The following is a 20,087-nucleotide window of genomic DNA, read 5'->3' on the forward strand; positions in this document are numbered from 1 at the left end:
GGGCCGAATGAAAAGTGTGGATGTATTATGATCGATCAAAGCAGCCGATGAGGACTGTTGGGTGCTTTGTTGATATTGTAGCGTATGAGACATTAGCACCCTTTTATCTTACTGGCCAAATGATAATGAGTCAATCCAATCAAATCAAATCATTCTCTCTCTCTCTCTCTTTACACTACAAAAACGAATATTTGAACCGCACACAACCTCAGCGGCGGGCTCCTGCTTTGTTGACTGCTTGAACTTTAACAACCTTATTCAATTATGCGGGGTTTTAAACTGCTCGAACCATGTCCTAGATTTAGTCTTGACGAATGCTGACAATGCACCATTGTGCTCTAAAATTTCTATGTGCGAATCTACTATAACAAGCGCGGACCCACATCACCCGCCACTTAGTTTTAGTCTTATTGTACCGCAAACTCGTAATTTAGCTAGACAGGGCCCTCCTCCCATCAATTATTGTAACTTTAGTAGGACTGACTATGGCAGATTGTGTGATGTGCTCGCTCGGTTGGACTGGACCTTCTTGGCCGATAGTTCCTCAGTTGACCTTATCGCTGAGCGTTTTGTCGACCAGATCGTGTCAGCCGTCCATTCCTGTACCCCCACCTATTCCCCTCCTCTTAAACCGCTGTGGGCTGATAGACGACTTAAAGTACTTGAAAGGGATAAGAACCGCTATCTTCGCTCCCTTCGTCGTCGACCATCTGAATATAGCAGACGTTTATACAAATATGCTGCTTCAGCTTATCGTATATACAACAGGGCTAGGTATCGGCTCTACCAAGCGAGGCTACAAATCCGCTTCCATGCCAACCCTCACTCCTTTTGGCGCTTCGTGAATTCCCGTAGAAGGTCACATGTTCTGCCGAGTATGCTGACTTTGGGTGAGAACTCAGCCTCCACCGCGTATGAGAAGGCTTCCCTGTTTGCTGCCCATTTTGCATCCGTCTTTGTTGCGCCCGTTGGCGGTTTTTCGACTGGTCTAGCTCTCACACCTGAGAATGCTATCTCTGTTTCTTGTCCGGTAATCACGGAACACGAAGTCCTGAAGTCATTGTCCAAACTGCGCCAATCTTACTCTCCTGGCCCAGACGGCATTCCAGCTGCTGTGTTAATCAAATGCCGCCATATTCTGGCTCCTCTACTTTCCAAAATTTTTACTCTCTCAATTTCACAAGGCAGCTTTCCTGCAATCTGGAAAGTTAGCTGGATTATACCAAGATTTAAAAAAGGGTCGCGCACAGTAGTGACTAATTATAGAGGCATTTCGTTGCAAAGCGCCTGTGCAAAAACTTTCGAATCTACAATCTTCCCATCACTACTGCATGATTGCAAAGCTTATATTAGCCACGAGTAACATGGTTTCATGCCAGGCCGCTCTACTGTCACGAACCTAATATCGTTCGTATCAGCTGTATTGGATAAACTTGATCGTGGTGGTCAAGTGGATACCATATTCACTGACTTTAAAGCTGCGTTTGATCGTGTCTGCCATCCGCTGCTACTGGCCAAGCTAGCAAAACTGGGATTTACGCCCAGCCTATGCACCTGGTTTACGTCATACTTGTCCCAACGTACCGGTGTTGTCAAGATCGACGATGCTTGTTCAGCAGCTTTTGGATGTCCTTCAGGTGTTCCTCAGGGTAGTGTTCTGAGCCCTCTTCTCTTCTCTCTCTTTATCAATGATGTCTGTCAAATTCTTCCCTCTAATGGTCATCTTCTCTTTGCTGATGACTTAAAAATCTTTCTACCTATATCTAACCTTTCTGACTGTCTTTCTCTGCAATCTTTCCTGGATAATTTTGCGACTTGGTGCACGTCTAATCTTCTCTCTCTATGCACTGATAAATGTTCTATTATCTCTTTCTCTCGCTCTAAACTACCGCACATGGGACAATACACTCTAAACGGACACGCTATCCAAAGGGTGTCTGAAATTCGTGATCTGGGCGTCATATTGGACTCTAGACTCTTCTTGCATAAACAACACGAGCAGGTGATTAGCTCGGCATTAAGAACATTGGGGTTTGTCCGCCGCCTCGCTCAAGAACTGACGGATCCTCAATGTTTGAAAAAATTGTATTGTGGCCTAGTTCGCCCAATACTAGAGTATGCGAGCGTAGTATGGAGTCCGAAGGAGGTTACCTGGATCGCTAGGATTGAAAGGGTGCAAAAACTTTTTACCCGTATTGCAGCTCGCCGCATTATACCGAACCATGACATTCCTCTCCCGCCCTACGAGGTCAGGTGTCAAATTCTGGGCCTTCCTTCGTTGGAGACCAGGCGGGCACATACTCAGGCTTTACTGATTGCTGGTCTTCTATTGGGTACAACCGATGCGCCCTCCTTACTCCAACAAATTCCTCTCTATGTCCCTTCCCGATCCTTAAGAACTCGTCCCCCATTGGCTATTCCCAATCGCCGTACTCGCTATGGTAGTGACGATCCCCTGCTTGAATGTCTGCGACAGTTCAATGCTTGTTCTGTCCACTTCGATTTCCAGCACTCCATTTCTACCTTCCGCTCTCTCCTTGCAGCACATGCACTTCCTTCCTAGAAGTTTTCCTTCCATTTATTTCCTTACCTCATTCACGCTCTGGCTGACGCGAGATATCGAACCTAGTACCATTCTGGCCGTCTTCAATCTGCCTACGTCAATGTAGTTAAGTATTATTATATCTGTGTTAATATTAAGCAGTATTTGCATAGCCCGAGAGGCAAGCAATAAGATAAACAAATAAACATAAACATAAACATAAACGATGCCAAACGGATTTGGAGAAAAATGCCCTAAACGTCGATAAGATTCCGAAGGTGTTTAAAATGGAAGTGGACTGTGGTTAAAATCAAATTCTTAAAAATTCGTGCACAAATCAGAGAAATGCGTGTAGTGTGCTACGATCGAGTGCGCGTTTAGAGTGTAGACCGGATCTGTTGAGATTGTTCATTCCGTCAAAGTGCATGGAAGTTTGAATTCGTTCTTCGACAGTCTAGAGAAGGGCTGATTGGCAACAGAACAAAACCGAAACCTGACTTTCACCAGAATCGCGTCACGAGGCGCTGGCGCTTGCTGTGGTTGCTGCAACCACAGCCACCGGGGTTGGGCTTGGTGTCGATGATGCTTCCGTCGTGACAGTCGCTGGTGTAGTTGTTGAAGTTGTCGTAGTAGGCGCGTTGCTCGCTGGAGCAGTGCTTGTTACCGTATCGTTGCTAGACTTGTCACTAGTTGTGCTGGTTGCGGATGGAGCTGTAGTTTCGCTGCCCACTTTGGCCGCACTTGGGTTTCCTGTACCTGATGTGACCGCCGGTGACTTGGGAGCCGAGGGCAAGGAAGTGCCGGGTGATACAGATGATGCTATTTGCGTGGATGTACTAACACCAGCAACCTTCGATAGGTTTACCCTCGCCGTAACGGCCGCCTCTATCAGCTCATCCAGCAGGTAGCTGTCGGTTTGCGTGGATTTATCATCCACCATGATTTTCTGCCCACCGGAACCGTACTTGTGCGAAATTTCCAACAACTCCCGAAGTCCCTTATTCTCCGTCACAAGCTTACTCAACACCTCCTGCTCGTGGTTGAGCTTTTCCTCGTCCAGCTGCGAGACGCGCTGCATGACGGCGGCCATCTCCTGTATCTTGGCCGTCTGCTGACGGATCAGCTCGTCCCGCCGCTCGATGTCGGCCGACTGATGGTGGCGCGTGAACGCTTCCACGAAGTTCACCTTCGTGTTGAGTATCTTGGCCTGTGTGTGTTCCCGGTACTTGGACATAATGTGCTCCAGTGCGTGCTGATGATCCTCGAGGGCTGCCTTGAGCAACCGGTTTTCCTGCTGTATCTCCCGGATCTGCGGGTTTTCCTGGTGGATGATCGTAATCAGCTGGTTGTTCGAGCGATCGCGTGCCAGTTTGTTCAGTATATCGATATCGTCCTGGAACTGTCGCATCGATTCGATCTGCTTGTTAACCGACTCGGACTCGAGCAGCAGCGCATCTCCAAGTGCTTCACGATCCTTTAGTCGATTGGCGATCCGTTTTGCGTCAAGTATAATTTGCTCGAATGTTACTGACATCTTGGCTTACTTTCTTCCTTCTTTCGTAACAACTCTCACTTTGGGATTATATGCTTCGACGATCCGTCCGCCGCCTAATGTACCAACCTATGACGTAAACAAAAAAACAAGACACATCACATTAGTACGTACGCATAAAAGGCCTACTAATATGAGGGTGATTAGCTTCCGCATTCCTGTCGTCCACGGAAGAAAACTTACCAAACACTACAAATCGTTAAATGGAACGTGATCCAAGCAGGTCACGAATGTATCCACAAATCAAGCACAATGCAATCACTCTTTTTGGTCCCCTTCTGTATCACGATGTTAAACAATCACATTAGTGGGTGATACTACCGCTACACCACGTTTGAAAGGGGGTGGAAGGGGTTTTATCGCTACGTCGAAAGGGTTTGTGTGTTCTTTGCCCGCAGTGGAATCGAATTTTGTGGTGGAAAGTAATCCCCAAGTTTTAGCAGTAAACCTTTGGCGAAAATCACACGAATTAGTTCAGCGTAGAACCAATTCAACTAGAGATAGGTTGAGCAACCATGGGTGCACGTTTGAAATGCGTACACGAAGTGCAACACTATTTTTCCAATCACTTTTTCTGTTCTGCTACGCCAGTTCTCTTTTTTCACTGCGATCTCGTTATTGTGACAACTGAAGTGCTGTAACCAAGGTGGAGCATATAATAAGGTAGGTGGTTTTGTGATTTGATTGACATTTCCTGATGAACGATGAGAAATTTCGACACAATGGGCTCAGGAAAATCGTCTTAAATTAGCGGTAACTTAATTTTTGGGATGTTTAAATTGAAAAAAAGTCATTGTTATCACTAGATAAGTGTCGGTGCTTCACTTTAGTGAGATTATTGTTTGTTGATCAAATTTGTTATCTATTTAAATGTCAGGCAGTTTATTATAGCTCTACCTTATGTAGCTTGAGGGAATATTCCAGTGTCAACAATCTGCAACAGTCCATGTGGTTTTGTTGACGGTGACTTTCGTCAAAATGTCTCTTTTTAAAGTTGGTCGAAAACAGAATGAAAAAGTTAACCTCAAGGTAGTAAAATGGTTCAACAATGCAGTGACCGAATGGCTCATTTATATTACACTCTCTTCCGTCGTTCAATCAGCGAACTAAAGGTGCTCCAAAGGCGAACATTAAACCAAGTAAAGAGGCCAAGGTAGAGGACGACAACATTGATAGCGATGAAGAGCTGCTCAAGGAGCAACACAAATTTCGCGATGTGGAAGATGATATGGCCACGCTCGAAACAACGCAGGACAAGCGTATCCGTTTGGCCAAACAGTATTTGCGTCACGTACAGGAGCAACAGCAAGACCGAGAGGAGTATGAGGACGAAACCGAACTTACGAGGGGCATGGCCCGTTCGCTGAAGGAAAGCTACCTCAGTAGCACTGGCAAAACGTACCGACCACTTGCTGCCAAGCTGACTAACTTCGATCTTGACAATGCCACCACTCTCCACTGGAAAATGCAACGGCTTTCCCCAACATGCTGCACGCTTTCGGAAAACAATGCAGCACTTTACGTTGGCTGCAAGAGCGGATGGATTGTACGGTGGGACCTGAAGAGCGCCAAACGTACAGCTAGTTTCCACGTCAAGAATTGCAATGTGAAATCGCTGAGCGTGTCCCATGATATGAAGTACCTCGCGGTTGCAGACGGTACGGAGGAAATCAAAATTCTCGATGGCACTAGCCTGGTACAGTTGAATACTTTGAACGGTCATTCGAAAGCCGTCAACGGTGTGGTATTTCGAAAGGGTACCTATCAACTGTACTCGTGCAGCGCTGACCGCACGGTGAAGGTGTGGAGTTTGGATGAGATGGTCTACATTGAAACCTTGTACGGACACCAAAGCGAGGTGTCGGGAATCGATGCCCTGTCGATCGAGCGAATCGTAACATCAGGAGGCATGGACCAATCCCTGCGCGTTTGGAAAGTGGCGGAAGAAACGCAACTCGTATACAACGCATTAACCGAGGACTTTTCGGCTGTGAAGTTTGTAAACACAGAACTGTTCATTTCTGGTTCAATCGAGGGGTCACTGTGTTTGTGGAGCTGCGCCAAGAAGAAGCCACTACACCGCATTGTACTGGCTCATGGCGAGGAAGACGTCGGGCATCCGAACTGGATCAGCAGTGTCGGCGTACTAGCAAACTCGGACGTAATTGCATCAGGATCGTGCGATGGTTTTGTACGCGTGTGGAAGCTTGCTAACAAACGGCGTTCCATCGAACCATTGTTAACGATCCCGGTTGTCGGTTTTATCAATGCGATCGAATTTACCAGCGATGGACGGTTTCTGATCGTAGCCGTCGGACAAGAACACCGGCTCGGCCGCTGGTGGACGTTACGAAACGCAAAGAACCGGACACTGGTGATTCCATTGTCCATTGATGTTTAAATGAAACTCATAAACTGGTCCTTTCAATTCGTTTCTATTAAAGTAGGGTGGAGAATGATGAATTCAATAAATTACGCCGTAATTCAACTCATGGTTTATTTGATACGTGGTGTAACAGAGTTTAAACATCTTAAATAATTTCTTTAAATTTTTAAAAATTTCTGCCATCCAGTTCACAACAAAAATGAAGTTTTTCACGAAAATGTAAAATGTGTGAAGGTAGGTTGGATTAAACAGGGTTCCAATCTTTTCTGAAGAATAATCAACGACGAGATCAAAAGAGCACCCATTGATATAGAAAGCTATTCTATTCTTCAATCTACAATTTGTAGGAAATTTAAAGATTTTTTAAATTCATTATTGTAATTGTTTACATATCACAGTATCGTTAATAGTTTAACCTGTAGCGTACACTTTCTTATAAACTGTGGTATGCTGTCAAAATAACGCTTGAAGTGTAGAAGCTTTGGAAAGGGGGCACTACGGAAGTGAGGGTGTACAGTGGGAACAGGGCTGCGAAGAAATAAGGAAAAACCGAACTCGTCTTCTGCGAGTTGCCGTCGGTCGCGCAAGAAAAGGAACGTACTCCATCATTCCCTACACGCGAAGGGAGAGTTAACCAAAGTGAAGAAAGTGACCTAGGCCTTAAGAAAGTGTACAATCCTAGGTGCATGGCAACGCAAGACCTGCTACGTCGAGTGTTGCAAATCGCATAGCAAATCCCTTTTTTCGCGTCTTGCCTATTTTCAGCGTGTTGTACACAAGGAAACCCCGTGTCGTGTTGTCTCTCAGTGGCGTTTGCGATTTGCCAGTCTACATTAGCCTTCTTACAGTAAGGCATCCTCGTCGTAACGGGACGTGTGATACCCTAGACCTCTGCTCATATCGCAGGATAGTAAAAAATAGCCTTTCAACTTGCCATTTAATTTTTTTTTCGTCAACGCAAACACAAACACACCAAAACAAAATTCGTCACCCGTCTGCGGAAGCGTAGGTACGACCCACGAACGACTTGTTTCGCGAGCCCGAATGAAAACAAAGAGCAATTTTATTTAATTACACATATTGTTGCTCCTTTTTTGGCACGCTGACGTTTAGGACCCGATACGCCATAAGGATATCGTTGACAATGGCAAAGGATAACAACAACATTAACACCGATGACCTCACGGATGGTGGGCCTTCCTCGTCTACTTCAGGAACGGTGGCTTCTTCGACAACCGGAACGAAAGCTGCCACAGCCGCGACAGTAACTAGTGAGCCGGGAGACAATGTTTCGGCGCCCGTGGAACAGTCAACACCGGCACCGGCAGATCCGCCAACCCGGCGGGAGGAGAATCCGTTCTCTTTCAAACATTTCCTCAAGTGGGACGGCCCCGCCGCCGGTGGAACGCATTACAACCACACGATAAATGGCGTCAGCTCGACCGGTATCGGTTTGGGTGCGTCCGGAGGTACTAGCACTAGCAGCAGTAGCAGCATCAACCATAGTCGTAGCACATCGAACATTAATGGTCACGGATGCTCGAGCACCCTTGAGGTTGCGAACAGTAATGAGACGAACGGCAGTTCGATGGATACAAGGACGAATGCCGGAATTGCATCAGGGAATCCGGTGAACCCAGCCACCACCATTACGACCAGCACCGGGTCCCCTTCGAAGTCAGCCACGACGAGTTCACTGAATGTGGTCAGTTCGACGACCGGGGCACGTCCAAAAATTCCCCAGTTCCAGTCGGTCAATACGCTTAGCAGCGAGTCGAAGATGAAACGCTCCCCTCGCTTCCCTTCGTTCGATTCCCAGTCAAGCCTGTCCGACTTTGCCGACGAGCGCTTCGGATCGATTTATCAGAGCCGTAGTAACAGTTCCTTCAGCTCGGATTACCCGCCCGGAGTTGGCGGTAGTGGCGCTTGTTTGGGTAGTGGCCTCCGGGGGACGCACTCGTCCAACGGAGGCGAGGATGCGGAACTACTCCGAGGGTACGTACCGCGATCGTACTCTAATTACGATCTCGATAGCCCTGGCTCGGCCACCGGAACCGAGCGAAGGCACGACCAGGAAAACGATGGTGGCAACGGAGGGCGGTTGGTTGGGGCGACAGAATTTTCGGCAGCCCTTCCCGATTTCGTTCAGGATCATCTCGTAATGGAGCAGTGGTATAACACGCTTCCGAAGGGCGGAAGCGGGGGTGGTGGTGCCGGTATTCCCAGCGGTGGTGGTGGAAGTGGTTCATCCGGCTCGGTGGATTTCGACGATATGTTTGAGCTGGCCGGAGTAGGTAGTTCCGGTGTCATTCTCAACGATATGCCGTTCGATTTGACGGCAAGCAGTACCGGAAGTGGTAATGTGCGCGGCCGTGGCTCAGATATGGGTCATCGAAACTCACCGACCATTCCGCTCGATCTCCCCCCAATGGGAGGTGGTGGTGGTGTTGGGCCAGAAATCGGGCTGGACCTTCCCCATCGGAGAGTAACACCGACACCATCCTCAGCAGAACTTCCTCCGGATCTAACCGAAGGTAATGCCGGCGCTGGCCTCGGCGACGGTGGTTTGGGTGGGGCCAGATCACGGCCCTACTATTACTCCGTCTCACCGCCTCCACCGGAGGCTTCTTCGGGTCCGTCGGCGGGGACGGCGGATAAAATTCACCGTCTACCGGACTTCCTCTCCGATGGCCCAATCCATTCGTCTGGACGTCTGGCGGACGTGACACAAGACACACCACACGGGTCGGATACAGCGGCTGCATCGGCTGCAGCCTCCAACCATCGCCACCGGCTACAACAACGCCAAAGGGAAGCGCAATACCAGAACCGACTCGGGGCGGAACTGGCGGAAAATGAACGGCTGCGTCGCGAGCTCGATCAAAGCCGGCAGACGGTTAGCGTGCAAGCACGGCGTATCCGGGAACTGGAGCGGGATCTCGAGTCGATGGTTTCGTCGAGAGTGAGCGCAGCAGCAGCGGCGGCGGCTGCGGCAGTATGCGGACCGTCTTCGGGCAACGGCGGCTCGACGCAATCAAATGCAAACAGTTTCATGCAGGCCAAAACAAGAGCAGCCTCTGCCGAAGCTGAGGTGAAGAAGCTACGACAAAAGATTCACAGTATGAGCGTAAGTATTAGCCTACTTTTTTATAGAATTGGATGAAAAAATAATGGTAGGTGTGGAAATCATTGTACGCATTGTTGTAAAAAAAAGTCAGTCCAGAATTTCAGAGCTTTTAATACTCGCCTTCTTTTATTACAGGTTGAATTCGATACCCTTCGGAGGGAAAATGAAACGCTGAAAGAAGAAGTCTGTGGAGGCGCCATCGGGGGCAGTAGCACTGGTGCGGGCGCCAATGCTGGTGTGTCTCGAGGAGAAGATGGGACGAACGTCAACCAACGACCACGAAGGGAACGTTCCTCGGCCTTCCTGCGGGCCCATACCATTGCTCTACGACAGGCGGCTTCTTCGGCGGAAAATAATCTCAGGTAGGAAGCGGAGTTGTAACCAAGAGTTCCTGTACTAAATGTTTGTTTCCTCTTTTTAGACAACTTTTAAGCGGTGTGGAAAATCTCCGCACGATGGCAAACCAGATCGAAACGTTCGGAGCCACGCAGACGGAAGAACTTGGCGCCGCCGGTGCGGCTATCCCGTTGGAAGACTATCTTCACGGGGTGGACATTAACAGCGAAGATGACGATGACGATGATGACGATGATGATGCGCTCGGGCCGGCACTATAAACGGCCGTCGTCTGAATGGGCCCGGAGACATATTTGCTCTCTTGTGCAAGACTTAAGGAAATCATAGCGACTGACGAGGGGAAACACCTATAGAAGCAACTGGAGTCGGCAGCATGATGTGCGTGTGGAAATCTATATATTTATGTAGACGGGTCACGAATCGTTTTCGCACATTTACACGTTTTGCTCGCCAAGTCAATGGACTTACTTTAATCCCTACAGGGACAGATAGAGAGATGGACCGGAACAAACGGAAAGTGGAAGTAGATGCACACATAGTCGGAACCAAATCGTATTAAACATGATTGCGGCACTCGCAACAAATCATTGGTGTACATATTTACACATAAACGATAATAGATTATCTACATCCTTCTGATTACTATGCTGTACGCTTACTGATGATCGAAATGAGGATAACCGATGGACATGGGACGGAGCCACCTCAGCAGTCATTATACATGCCGTGACTGAGTTTAGAGAACGCTTGCCTACACGCTACAGCAGTAGAGAAAAAAGATGGTTTATTTTTTGTTGGTATTTGCACGGACAAGCTGAAAGACGAATAGTCTTGGTTTAATAGATAGCTCAACGAATGGTGTATATTTTTTTTTTTTAGACCAGAGGCGTTTTTGTTAGTGTCCCATACACGCCACGCACGGAACAAACGAACCTTAATATCTATCCGATCACTATAAACTATCGTACCAGTAGGGACGAAGTGAAAGTGCACGCATCATAATCAGCACAAACTTCTCAAGCTTCGTGGCTTCAAAACTCGTCTAGAACAGTGGAGCACTTTCAGTTTTCAGGGAGTGTTTCGATTTTCTCCATACACCGTCGTGCGATGTGATTTGAACTACATTAATCTTAAGTTTTCCCGTTACTCTATACGGCGCCGAAATCAAACTCTCGATGGGACAAGGAACGGTGCGGATAAAATCAAAAGCATATAACGTGAGCAAAGAGCCGCTTTGGACGCCTGCGTCTGCGGCGGCAAATTTGAGTGATGAATAATTATTAGCTGAACAGAACGTGACGAATAAAGGCTATAATAAGTTAAACTTGCAGATGTTTTGGGTTAACCACTTGTGGGATATGGTGCCATTACTATTTAAGACTTCCTGGACATTTATGCCTAGCGAGTTGACTGATACTTTCAGTTCTACAGGTATTTTATTCACGCTTAGCATCTGTAACGGATTTGTAAATTTTGAAATAACCAATAAACAACGAATACAAACATTGCTGTCAAACTGACTGACACAGTATGACCTGTTATTATAAGACCTTGAGCATTTCTTGTCTGTTTATTTTTTGACGCAAATGACAGCACCGGCGGATTGCGAACGATAAACATATTCTTCTCACTCGCTCTCTCCGCCGGAAAGTTGCAAACGAAGTAAACAGTACACGCGCAAACGCCCACGATTCAGTGAAAAGTGTACATCCTTTCTGTCAGGCAATCTCTTTTCTTCTGTTATTGTTCTGTGCTGCAGCATGTCTCCCGAATCCTGATAGTTCCCTGTACACAACGTCCTTTTATAGTCGGTTTTGCATAAGTGCGTAAAGCTTGATTTTTCGCGAAGGTGACACACACTGTGCGTGTATTTACGGTGATCGGTGCGGGGTTGAATAAAAGTGCTGCAAATTGATTGACCCCGCGTCGAGAACGAAACATTCCACGTTCCCCCGGTGGTTACGGTGAACGTGCGCCGTCTGCGTTTCGCATCAAGTTCCACGGTTCGCCCGAGGGAATTCCTGGTTCTGTCTGGTGTGTATAATTTTTGGGAAAAAAAATCCTTAAACAACTTTCCACGTCACAGGCATTTCGTTCGTATCAGTTTTCGTCAATCATCATACGCCTCTCCCCCCCTAGGACACACGTTCTTCAACAGTGCATGCCCTCGTAGGGTATGCTCCAATTAAATCGATTATCTTTCACTATCACTATTGAGCATACGTGTGTCGTTTGCGGTGATGGCCAAACATACGCTATCGCCTTTGGAGCCGTATGGCGGTTTGAGGTCCGGCTTTTGTGCAACAGAGTGCCGCAATCGAACGCGCGTTCGCTCTCTTCATTAGCGGACTCTAAAAATGATGTGTCCCGAAAGGTGACATGGCGAAAAAACGCGGAATCATGCTCAAGCAGCAATAACATTGGACCAATGGACCAAGCAGCAATAACAGTCTGGAGGGTTTTTTTTTCAAACCTTCTTTTCGGGAAGACGATGAAATGATATGATTTGTGCCGTTTTATGATACTGAAAAACAGGAATAATAAACGTCAAAATGACGTCACGGGACTATCCCCGCTACCTTCCATCGTCCGCAAGAGTCGTCTCTCTGAGGCACAATCTTTCATTTCGATGATACCTTGCGCGGCGATCCTCACGTGAATCTTAAGATCGCCGCTTACTAGGAAACGCGAGAGCACGAGAGAAGGAATGATGAGCCGCAAAAAGAAAATCGAGGATCTTGGAAGAGAGCAACCGCCTTCCGGGAGAGCTGCCTTCTCCACGTAGAAGACAAATTTCTGGACCACAAGCACAAGGTTGGAGCCCCAGTTAGTGGCCTCGGTTGCCGCAGTTACGTGCTGGAATTCAGCGGGATCGGGATAGTTCGGTTGGTTTCCCCGGCTGGTAGAACCCGTTCGAGCGTATCGTGCTTGGTGGCCGCCTTTTGATCGTTGTGCGCAGCATAAACCGTATCCGTCTTGTTTCGCGGCTGTTTTCTTTCCCGAGCTCTCATCCACGCGTATAGTTATTTTCAAGCAAACAATGTGCAGGAACAAGTGCGTGTAGCGTGATCGTAACACAGTCATTCTTGGCGATCGGGCTCCGGTTATAGTCCGTCTCCATTTGCGGTTGGTTTTCTGCTTCACATCCTTCGTCGGGAGGACGGTCGATCAGCAGCATCATCATCATGCCCGACCGTCCAGTGTCCACGGCCATCGGTAGCTCTTTGGGCCGGCTGCTGGGGCTGGTGAGACGCCCGAACGGCGACGGCGGTTATTACGATGGCTACGAGTCGCTGCCCCAAACCGACGCCAATGTCTCCGATGGAGGCTGTTACTCCGGCTACGCTGGTGGCGGTGACGCCGATGGAGGCTGTTACTCTGGCTACTCTGGTAGCGGTGACGCCGATGGAGGCTGTTACTCTGGATACTCTGGTGGCGTCAGTAACGCTACCGGCTTCGCACGGTCCACCAGCAATGATGGATATATTCGCCGGATCTTCAGTCCGTTTCTGACCGGCAGTGGATCGCCGAAGTTGGAGAACGAAATGCTGGTGAGAAGATGGAAACTGAAAACGGAAAAGGGTGGCACGCAGAAGTGCCAAAAACCAAACAAAATCTAACCCAACCAATGTCGTCGGATAGTAATAAAACCCTTTGCGGACACGGGCAGGTTTAAGGTTTCGGTTTGGGAAGCAAGAAACAAAAAAAAAACAAACACACGTGAACACGAATGCCAGCAAAGAGCAACTCAAAAAACTCTGACACCGGAGACCTGACGGAGAAGATTGACGGTATTTTCTTTTACTTCGCGCTTTGCTTCGTTGGAACCTTCTAATTTTGTTTGTTCCTATTCTACCACCACGTTTCATCGCGATATTCTGTGTATATGTGTAGGCACGTCAAAGAGAAAAAAGAACCGACAAAATTGATCATAATTCCGCTATGATCGATGTTGCTAGTTTTAATGTCCTTGGTTACCTTAGCAACACTCCTTGTCCAACCCTCCTTCTAATAATAACACTAAATGGAGCTGCAACATAAAGGGAACAATTCAAATATGTTTATAGATAATTAAAGAGCATTTGTTTCGGAAATTCTATCATTTGTTTGATCCAATCGTTGATTTTAACGATTATTACATTAAACTACAATTTCTGTTGAAACAATTTGTATAGGTTCAACAAGGGGAAATTTACCTCAATTTTAGATCCTACTCAAATCATTTAATAATGCTTTTCTCCACCATATCGCAGCAACCCTTTTTGTCCAAACAAGATATTCATAGCCCACTGTGTTCTGAACATGTTACTGTATTTTGGTTCGATTGTCTTTCTGCCTGGCCCAAAGGGACATCGTTGCCTGTGGAAAAGAGTCCGAGCATAAACCACAATAATCAACACAGGATTCTCGCCTTCCTCTGCATGCCTATCCGATTTTTCCAGCAGTATTTCCTTCGGGCTCTCCGAAGTCTGCGCAAACAATCCTTTCTTGGGGGTCGGAAAATGTGTCCTTTCTCTCGCGCAATTTTTCGCTCTCAAATACAAGCGGTCCCGCTTTTGTGTTTACGCCCGGTATGTGCTTGCCCTTTCGCGAGAACGGGATAGCGAATCAATGCGGGAAAATTGGCCACAATTTTCCAGCGGCAGTGATATGATGGAGCATGATGGAGTTGTCATCCGGTCACACGCATGTTTACCCGTGTTGTAGTCGTTGTCCAAACTTTGCCTTAAGAGAGGGAGAGAAAGAGAGAGAGCGAGGTCACGATGGCGCTGCAAACAAAGCTGCAGAGACTGCAGGGAAATATAGGAAAAGCGGAGAGCTTTTCTTGGGCTGAGAGAGGTGCGTGAGTGAGATGGTACGCGGTCTATATAGGGGTTATACGGGAAAATTTGCACCATGTTCGGTTCACTACCGTTCGCCCGTCCGTACGGTGAAGGTCGACCGTGGAAAATTCGCCGCATTTTCCGTTTCCCTTTTTCCTTTCGAACATACGTGCGTTTGTATGTTCGTTCGTGTGTGTTTGTGTGTGGGACAGCAAAGCGGTTCCTTTTTGTGCCAATAATACACGGTGCCCTTCCCCAAAGGATACCGGGGAAAGGAAAATCAAACCGGAACCAGTTCCGTTTGTCGGTGGATCGTACGAAAGTGACATAATTTCCACCGAGTGTTATCGTCCTTGCAGTTCTCGATTGCAACTCGGTTTGGAAAACGCGGGTGCAACAGTGAGTGTCCTTTTTGTCCGCCTGCTACTGCGCTGCTACGATCACAACACACCGAAAGCTTACGTGGTCAACCCGAACCCGTACCATCACATTGAAACGTCACCCGATGGTAGCCTTTGTGTGTCACGTGAACGTTAGCGAGTGAAATTTCTCGAACGGCCGGAAACCTTCCCACACCGCAAACCGGAACGGCGAGGGACCACCACGTAGTAGGTGGAAATTCGAAGTCCAACAAGGAAGGTGTTACAGTTCACTTACCTCGAGCAGCCTAAATGGTTGTTAACATTCCGGTTGCATTTTAAAGTTCGCCAGAGATCCTCACGCCGAATGGTTCGTTGAACTGTGGGCACTACAACTGCGACACAAAGGAAAGCTTCACCGAAGAAAAGCAAAACATGCCCGAAAAGCTGAAGGAAAAAGTAAAGTATCCTTTACGGGTTTGCCGTGCCAAAACCCCATCACCCCCCAACCCCCGTTGACGCCTCCTCACATGTTAGCTTCTAACTAAACTAACAGCCTTTTTGCGTTTAAGGTTTTCCTGTTCCATTTGCATCGTTTTTCCCCTTTTTTTTTGAATTCCAACGGTCCTTGTTTGAGTTTCGTTTGTTCCAGCGCGACACCGGGACGGTTCGCTTCTATTTGGGTCAACTTTTAATTACTTCCGGACGCTTCCTGCTTTCGTCTGCTCGCCGTGTACGGTGTATCTTTTGGACGGTCGCCAGTGGTCTTCTCCCGTGTTAGGTTCCCTTTCGCTTCTATTTCCGGATATGCACCAAAGCTACCAGCATTCCCGTTCTGCTCGCTCCGATGCAACCTGGTTTATCAGAGCGCACAATTTGCCCCATTTTCTAAATGCAATGTTCTTTTATTTAAAAAGAAAAAGGGCATAACTATGTTCCCATGTTGGGGAAAAAAGTGCAAGTTGGGCTGGGTCGAGGAAATATTATATAAACGTGTTTCAACTAAAAATATCTTGTTTCATAATTAAAAAAAATGTTCATGCTCTGATCTACTTCCCATTTTCGCCTTTCTGTTGGGGCGCATTTATTGTACGATTCCTGGGTGTTTAATCTCGTTCTCCTCTTCGGAGCATGATCGGTTGTTTTTCCAAGAGTTTTGCATAATCATTTAATAACAAACAAAAAACCAGAAAACAGTGTGATCCGTTAGGGATGCGCAACCAACCGAGATCTGTTGTGGATCCCGATGCCGATAGAAAAGTGCAGTTGTGTCGGTGTGCGATTACGGTTTAATTAGCCGGCTTGCGTTGGCGGTCATATGCATCGATGCATTCGCGTGCCCCTCGTTCGTTGAGGTGTGAGATAGTGGAAATATAGCAACCTGCCTCTAGGTACTGACCGGCTCCACCTACGAGAACAGCGTCACATTACATACATCAATGCCCTTCACTGCACGTGCTTAGAAGCATTCGGATTAAATTTCACTTCACCGGTGTTGCCAACAGAAAATAAGAAAGTGTTATGTTGCGGGAAAAAGTGAACCCTGTATGCGGGAACAATGGGTAGAAAGTAGTCAACATACATCATCCCGTGTCCTTACTCACTGTGCAAGCTGTCAGAAACACTGCGGAAGGGAACTGAACGGAGGCGAATCAACTCGTCCGTTTCCTCGTCCGAGATGTACCCAACGGAGCATAAGGTAAGGTTACTTACTAGATTTTACCGTCCGAAAAGGCGTTCCAAATGGCAAAGGTAGTGCCCTCCTGCCAGCATCCCGGAAAAGACCATACGAGAGCTGAAAATTAATTGCTGTTGCAAGTTTTCGAGACTACAAAGTGTATTTAAAAATTAAACTACTGTAAAACTGAAACTGTATCATCATGAAACAAGCTTGTCTTTAATACTACTTAAATGGATAAGTTGCGCAATGAAAACAATTATTATTTCTATTACTATTTGATTCATTTTTTTTCTCCCGGGGTCTTTCTTTGTGCGATAAAAACAGTCTTATCAAATTTCTGCGGCCGATCGGAACGGCGAATCGGAAGGGAACCGCATTGCGGTCCGATAATAATTACGCACGCCCTTTGTCACTGTGAGTGTGGCAGATCGTTGTAAATAAAATATTCGTTCCCCACGGTAGCACCTCGTAAGCAAATGTTTCTGTTTAGTCAATAAGAGTCGCGCCACGTCGCGTTGATGGAATTATTTAGTGATAATGATGGGAAGGGGGTAGGGACGTGGGTTGCGGGTGCACTAAATAAACTTTGCTAAGTAAACTAACCTCAGGAGAAAGCGTTACCTGTACGGTGGTACGTTTTAAAATGATTGTACAAATAGCTTTAATTTATTTGATGGATTTTCAAACAAAATCAGCTGAATTAGTGTTGTTCAAATTGCTGCATTTCGTTAGAAAAGCATTTGTTTGCTAAATAATTTCTACTCACACTCCTTCTGTCGTCTTTTTGCTACCATTGTTTTATCCTCGAACGGCACAAAGACCGACAACCTTTGTTGTCTGGGCAACGAATTTTCCCTCCGGCAAAACACAGACAACTTAGTCAGGTTGTTTTTGTCTTTCTTCTTAAAGTCGACCGTTTTTGAGACGCTGCTGAACAATTTCTTTCAAGATGTAGCGCGAATGAACCATTCGTTTTCATGTTGACGTATCCTATTGTATTGAGATTTTTGGCGGAGAATATTGAATTGAAGCATCCTACCCTTGGTTCAGCAGACGCAAAAGTTTGACGAACATAATGAGATAAAGCTATCAATCGAATGAATCACTTGTAGCTTCATGTCGCATGTAGTTAAATTCTTCACTTTTAGTCCGCTTCGTTGTTTTTCAAAGTTGTGTCACTGATTTTCCCTTCCAGAATTTATCTATAAAAGGAGATGAATCACAATTCAAAAACCAGCACGACCGGTTTTGATGCATGTGGATTGCTAGAATTTGTTTTATGCATATCCATTATGCATTTCCTATTATTTAAAAAAACATTTTTCATTCCCCAATAAGGATAAATTTAGTAAAATGTTAGTGTTTTAATTATATGATAGCCCTCCTCATTCATGGTTTTAAAATGTTTTTTTTTTTAAACTTTGTAGTATTGTTTTACAAAACTGTTTCTTTTCACTTTTGATTGAAAACTATTCTGTAAAATGTGTAAATGGTTGCAATGGTGAGGCTGCATTCATTTCCCGATGTATTTTAGAATGTTGCACCCTATACTGTTAGTAACACTTTTTTCAGCCAACAATCGCTGGCCAAGTCATCGCTGCACTTTCGAGCAAAGAAAGCAATTAGTCACAGACACAACGACGACTGGCCGCAAAATACAGCACAATTTTTGCAACTCAGACTTGTGTTATTTAGCATCTGTGGCTTTTTTGTACCTTTTCAATGTGTTTAGAAAGTGAATATACTTGTAAATTTTCCACAAACCTTTTAGATAGAAAGCCTTGCATTAAGGTTGGCACCATTTTCCGTTCCATTCGGCACAATTGACATGAATATTAAACGAATGGACGGCGGCATCACAGTCCGCACACGGCTCTGCCGATAACGGGATCCCCACGGATCGATGGCCGACATTTGCGAACGTGGTGATTGTGTAAGATCGGTTAAGATCGCTGTTGGCACAAACACGCCGTCATTATCATTAACAGCAGCAGCTGCGATCGTTATCAGTAGTCTATGCGGCGTAGTTGCCATCGGCTAATGGTGATTGCCTTCTGGTTTTGCTCGGTTTTGAGTAATTGATACCACCAAGTGTGTCTGTCTACCCCGTTGGACATATATCGATCGTTGTCCACCGAACATCAGAAGGATTCGGGGGCACGCAATTGCAACGGAGTAATGAAACTATTACATTTACATAAAACATGTAATACATCTGAAATATGACGAAATCCTCTATCATTCCTCCATTCATTGAAATGGTTGAAAATGCTGTTTTTATCTTCGAATCATGTGACCTCCTCCTCGCCAAGTCGCCAAGTTTTAGCAATTCGGTGCGAGAAATAGCAACTCAACGAAAGTGCAAAAGATATCATCCCAATGCGATCGCCTGCGATCAGCTCACTTCTCAAAGCCTGAAGCGAACGATGGATGTAATTTCACCTTTTTTGTATGCCGTGTTATATTACCCTCATTTCGATCGCTCTTGTTTTGCATCACCCCCTTTGGAAAACTGTCCTCCAGCGAACTAATTCATTCAATTTATGTTTTCTTCGCGAAAACCTATCGTTCCGCTTCGACTGCGCTTTTCGTTTCGGTCGTACCAAATGAAATCGACTGATTTAAATTTCTCTAAATTCTGCCACCAAGCGTAGGCTTTTTCCCTTTGGCCGTTCGCGTCGCATGGTGCGTGATCTGATTCAATTAGGTGGAATTATAGAGCGTTGCTTAGGCAACTGTGGCTGGTCGCTGGGGAGAGTGTAAGTATGCGTTGTGATTTGCTGTCCATTACTGTAAAATTAAGAAAACCCAATTTCGCACCGTTTGCGTGCGACAGACTAATTTTGATTCAGAACTATTCCTTTTGCGCTATTTTTACGTCTGATGGTGAGGCAGGTTTGAGGTTGGATACAGGTTGAATAAAACTGGGCAAATCTTGAAGAAACCAGTAGTCTACAATCTTGTTGATATTAGGAAATATTATATGAATTATTGTATACATGGAAAGGGCAAAGAATTCGAAATTTGTACAGTTTGTCTAAAAGGAAACAGAATATGAAGAGAAAGAAAAAAGGTAATAAAAGTTTTGTTACACCTAAAACTGTGGCTGCAAACTTCTTTGTTGACAAGTACAAATAGCTATCCTGACAAAACTTATCTAAACATACTTGTTGAAAGCAACAAGTGCATACGTATGTTGCACGCAGAAGCGAACTGTTGTAGGTTTTATGTTCTCTATCACCTGCATTCAAACTGCATCC

General features: G+C 46.1%; 3 protein-coding genes across 3 annotated transcripts; 2 read left to right on the forward strand and 1 right to left on the reverse strand.

Moving 5' to 3' along the window:
• Positions 1-2,765: 2,765 nt before the first annotated feature.
• LOC131258440 (FGFR1 oncogene partner 2 homolog) lies at positions 2,766-4,685 on the reverse strand. Its single transcript, XM_058259761.1, has 2 exons — positions 4,278-4,685; positions 2,766-4,163 (listed from the first exon to the last, which is right to left on the reverse strand). The coding sequence occupies exon 2, from the start codon at positions 4,074-4,076 to the stop codon at positions 3,057-3,059; it is 1,020 nt and encodes a 339-aa protein (XP_058115744.1). The 5' UTR covers positions 4,077-4,163; positions 4,278-4,685; the 3' UTR covers positions 2,766-3,056.
• Positions 4,686-5,027: 342 nt separating this feature from the next.
• Positions 5,028-6,615, forward strand: LOC131272099 (U3 small nucleolar RNA-interacting protein 2). Its single transcript, XM_058273728.1, has 2 exons — positions 5,028-5,123; positions 5,197-6,615. Exons 1-2 carry the CDS (start codon positions 5,073-5,075, stop codon positions 6,493-6,495), a joined length of 1,350 nt encoding a protein of 449 aa, XP_058129711.1. The 5' UTR covers positions 5,028-5,072; the 3' UTR covers positions 6,496-6,615.
• Positions 6,616-7,007: 392 nt separating this feature from the next.
• Positions 7,008-11,384, forward strand: LOC131261134 (mucin-19). The gene is made up of 4 exons (XM_058263059.1): positions 7,008-7,489; positions 7,594-9,607; positions 9,743-9,969; positions 10,029-11,384. Exons 2-4 carry the CDS (start codon positions 7,625-7,627, stop codon positions 10,222-10,224), a joined length of 2,406 nt encoding a protein of 801 aa, XP_058119042.1. The 5' UTR covers positions 7,008-7,489; positions 7,594-7,624; the 3' UTR covers positions 10,225-11,384.
• Positions 11,385-20,087: the final 8,703 nt, after the last annotated feature.

This window comes from Anopheles coustani, chromosome 3, assembly GCF_943734705.1.
Source record: "Anopheles coustani chromosome 3, idAnoCousDA_361_x.2, whole genome shotgun sequence".
NCBI classification, from domain to species: Eukaryota; Metazoa; Arthropoda; class Insecta; order Diptera; family Culicidae; genus Anopheles; species Anopheles coustani.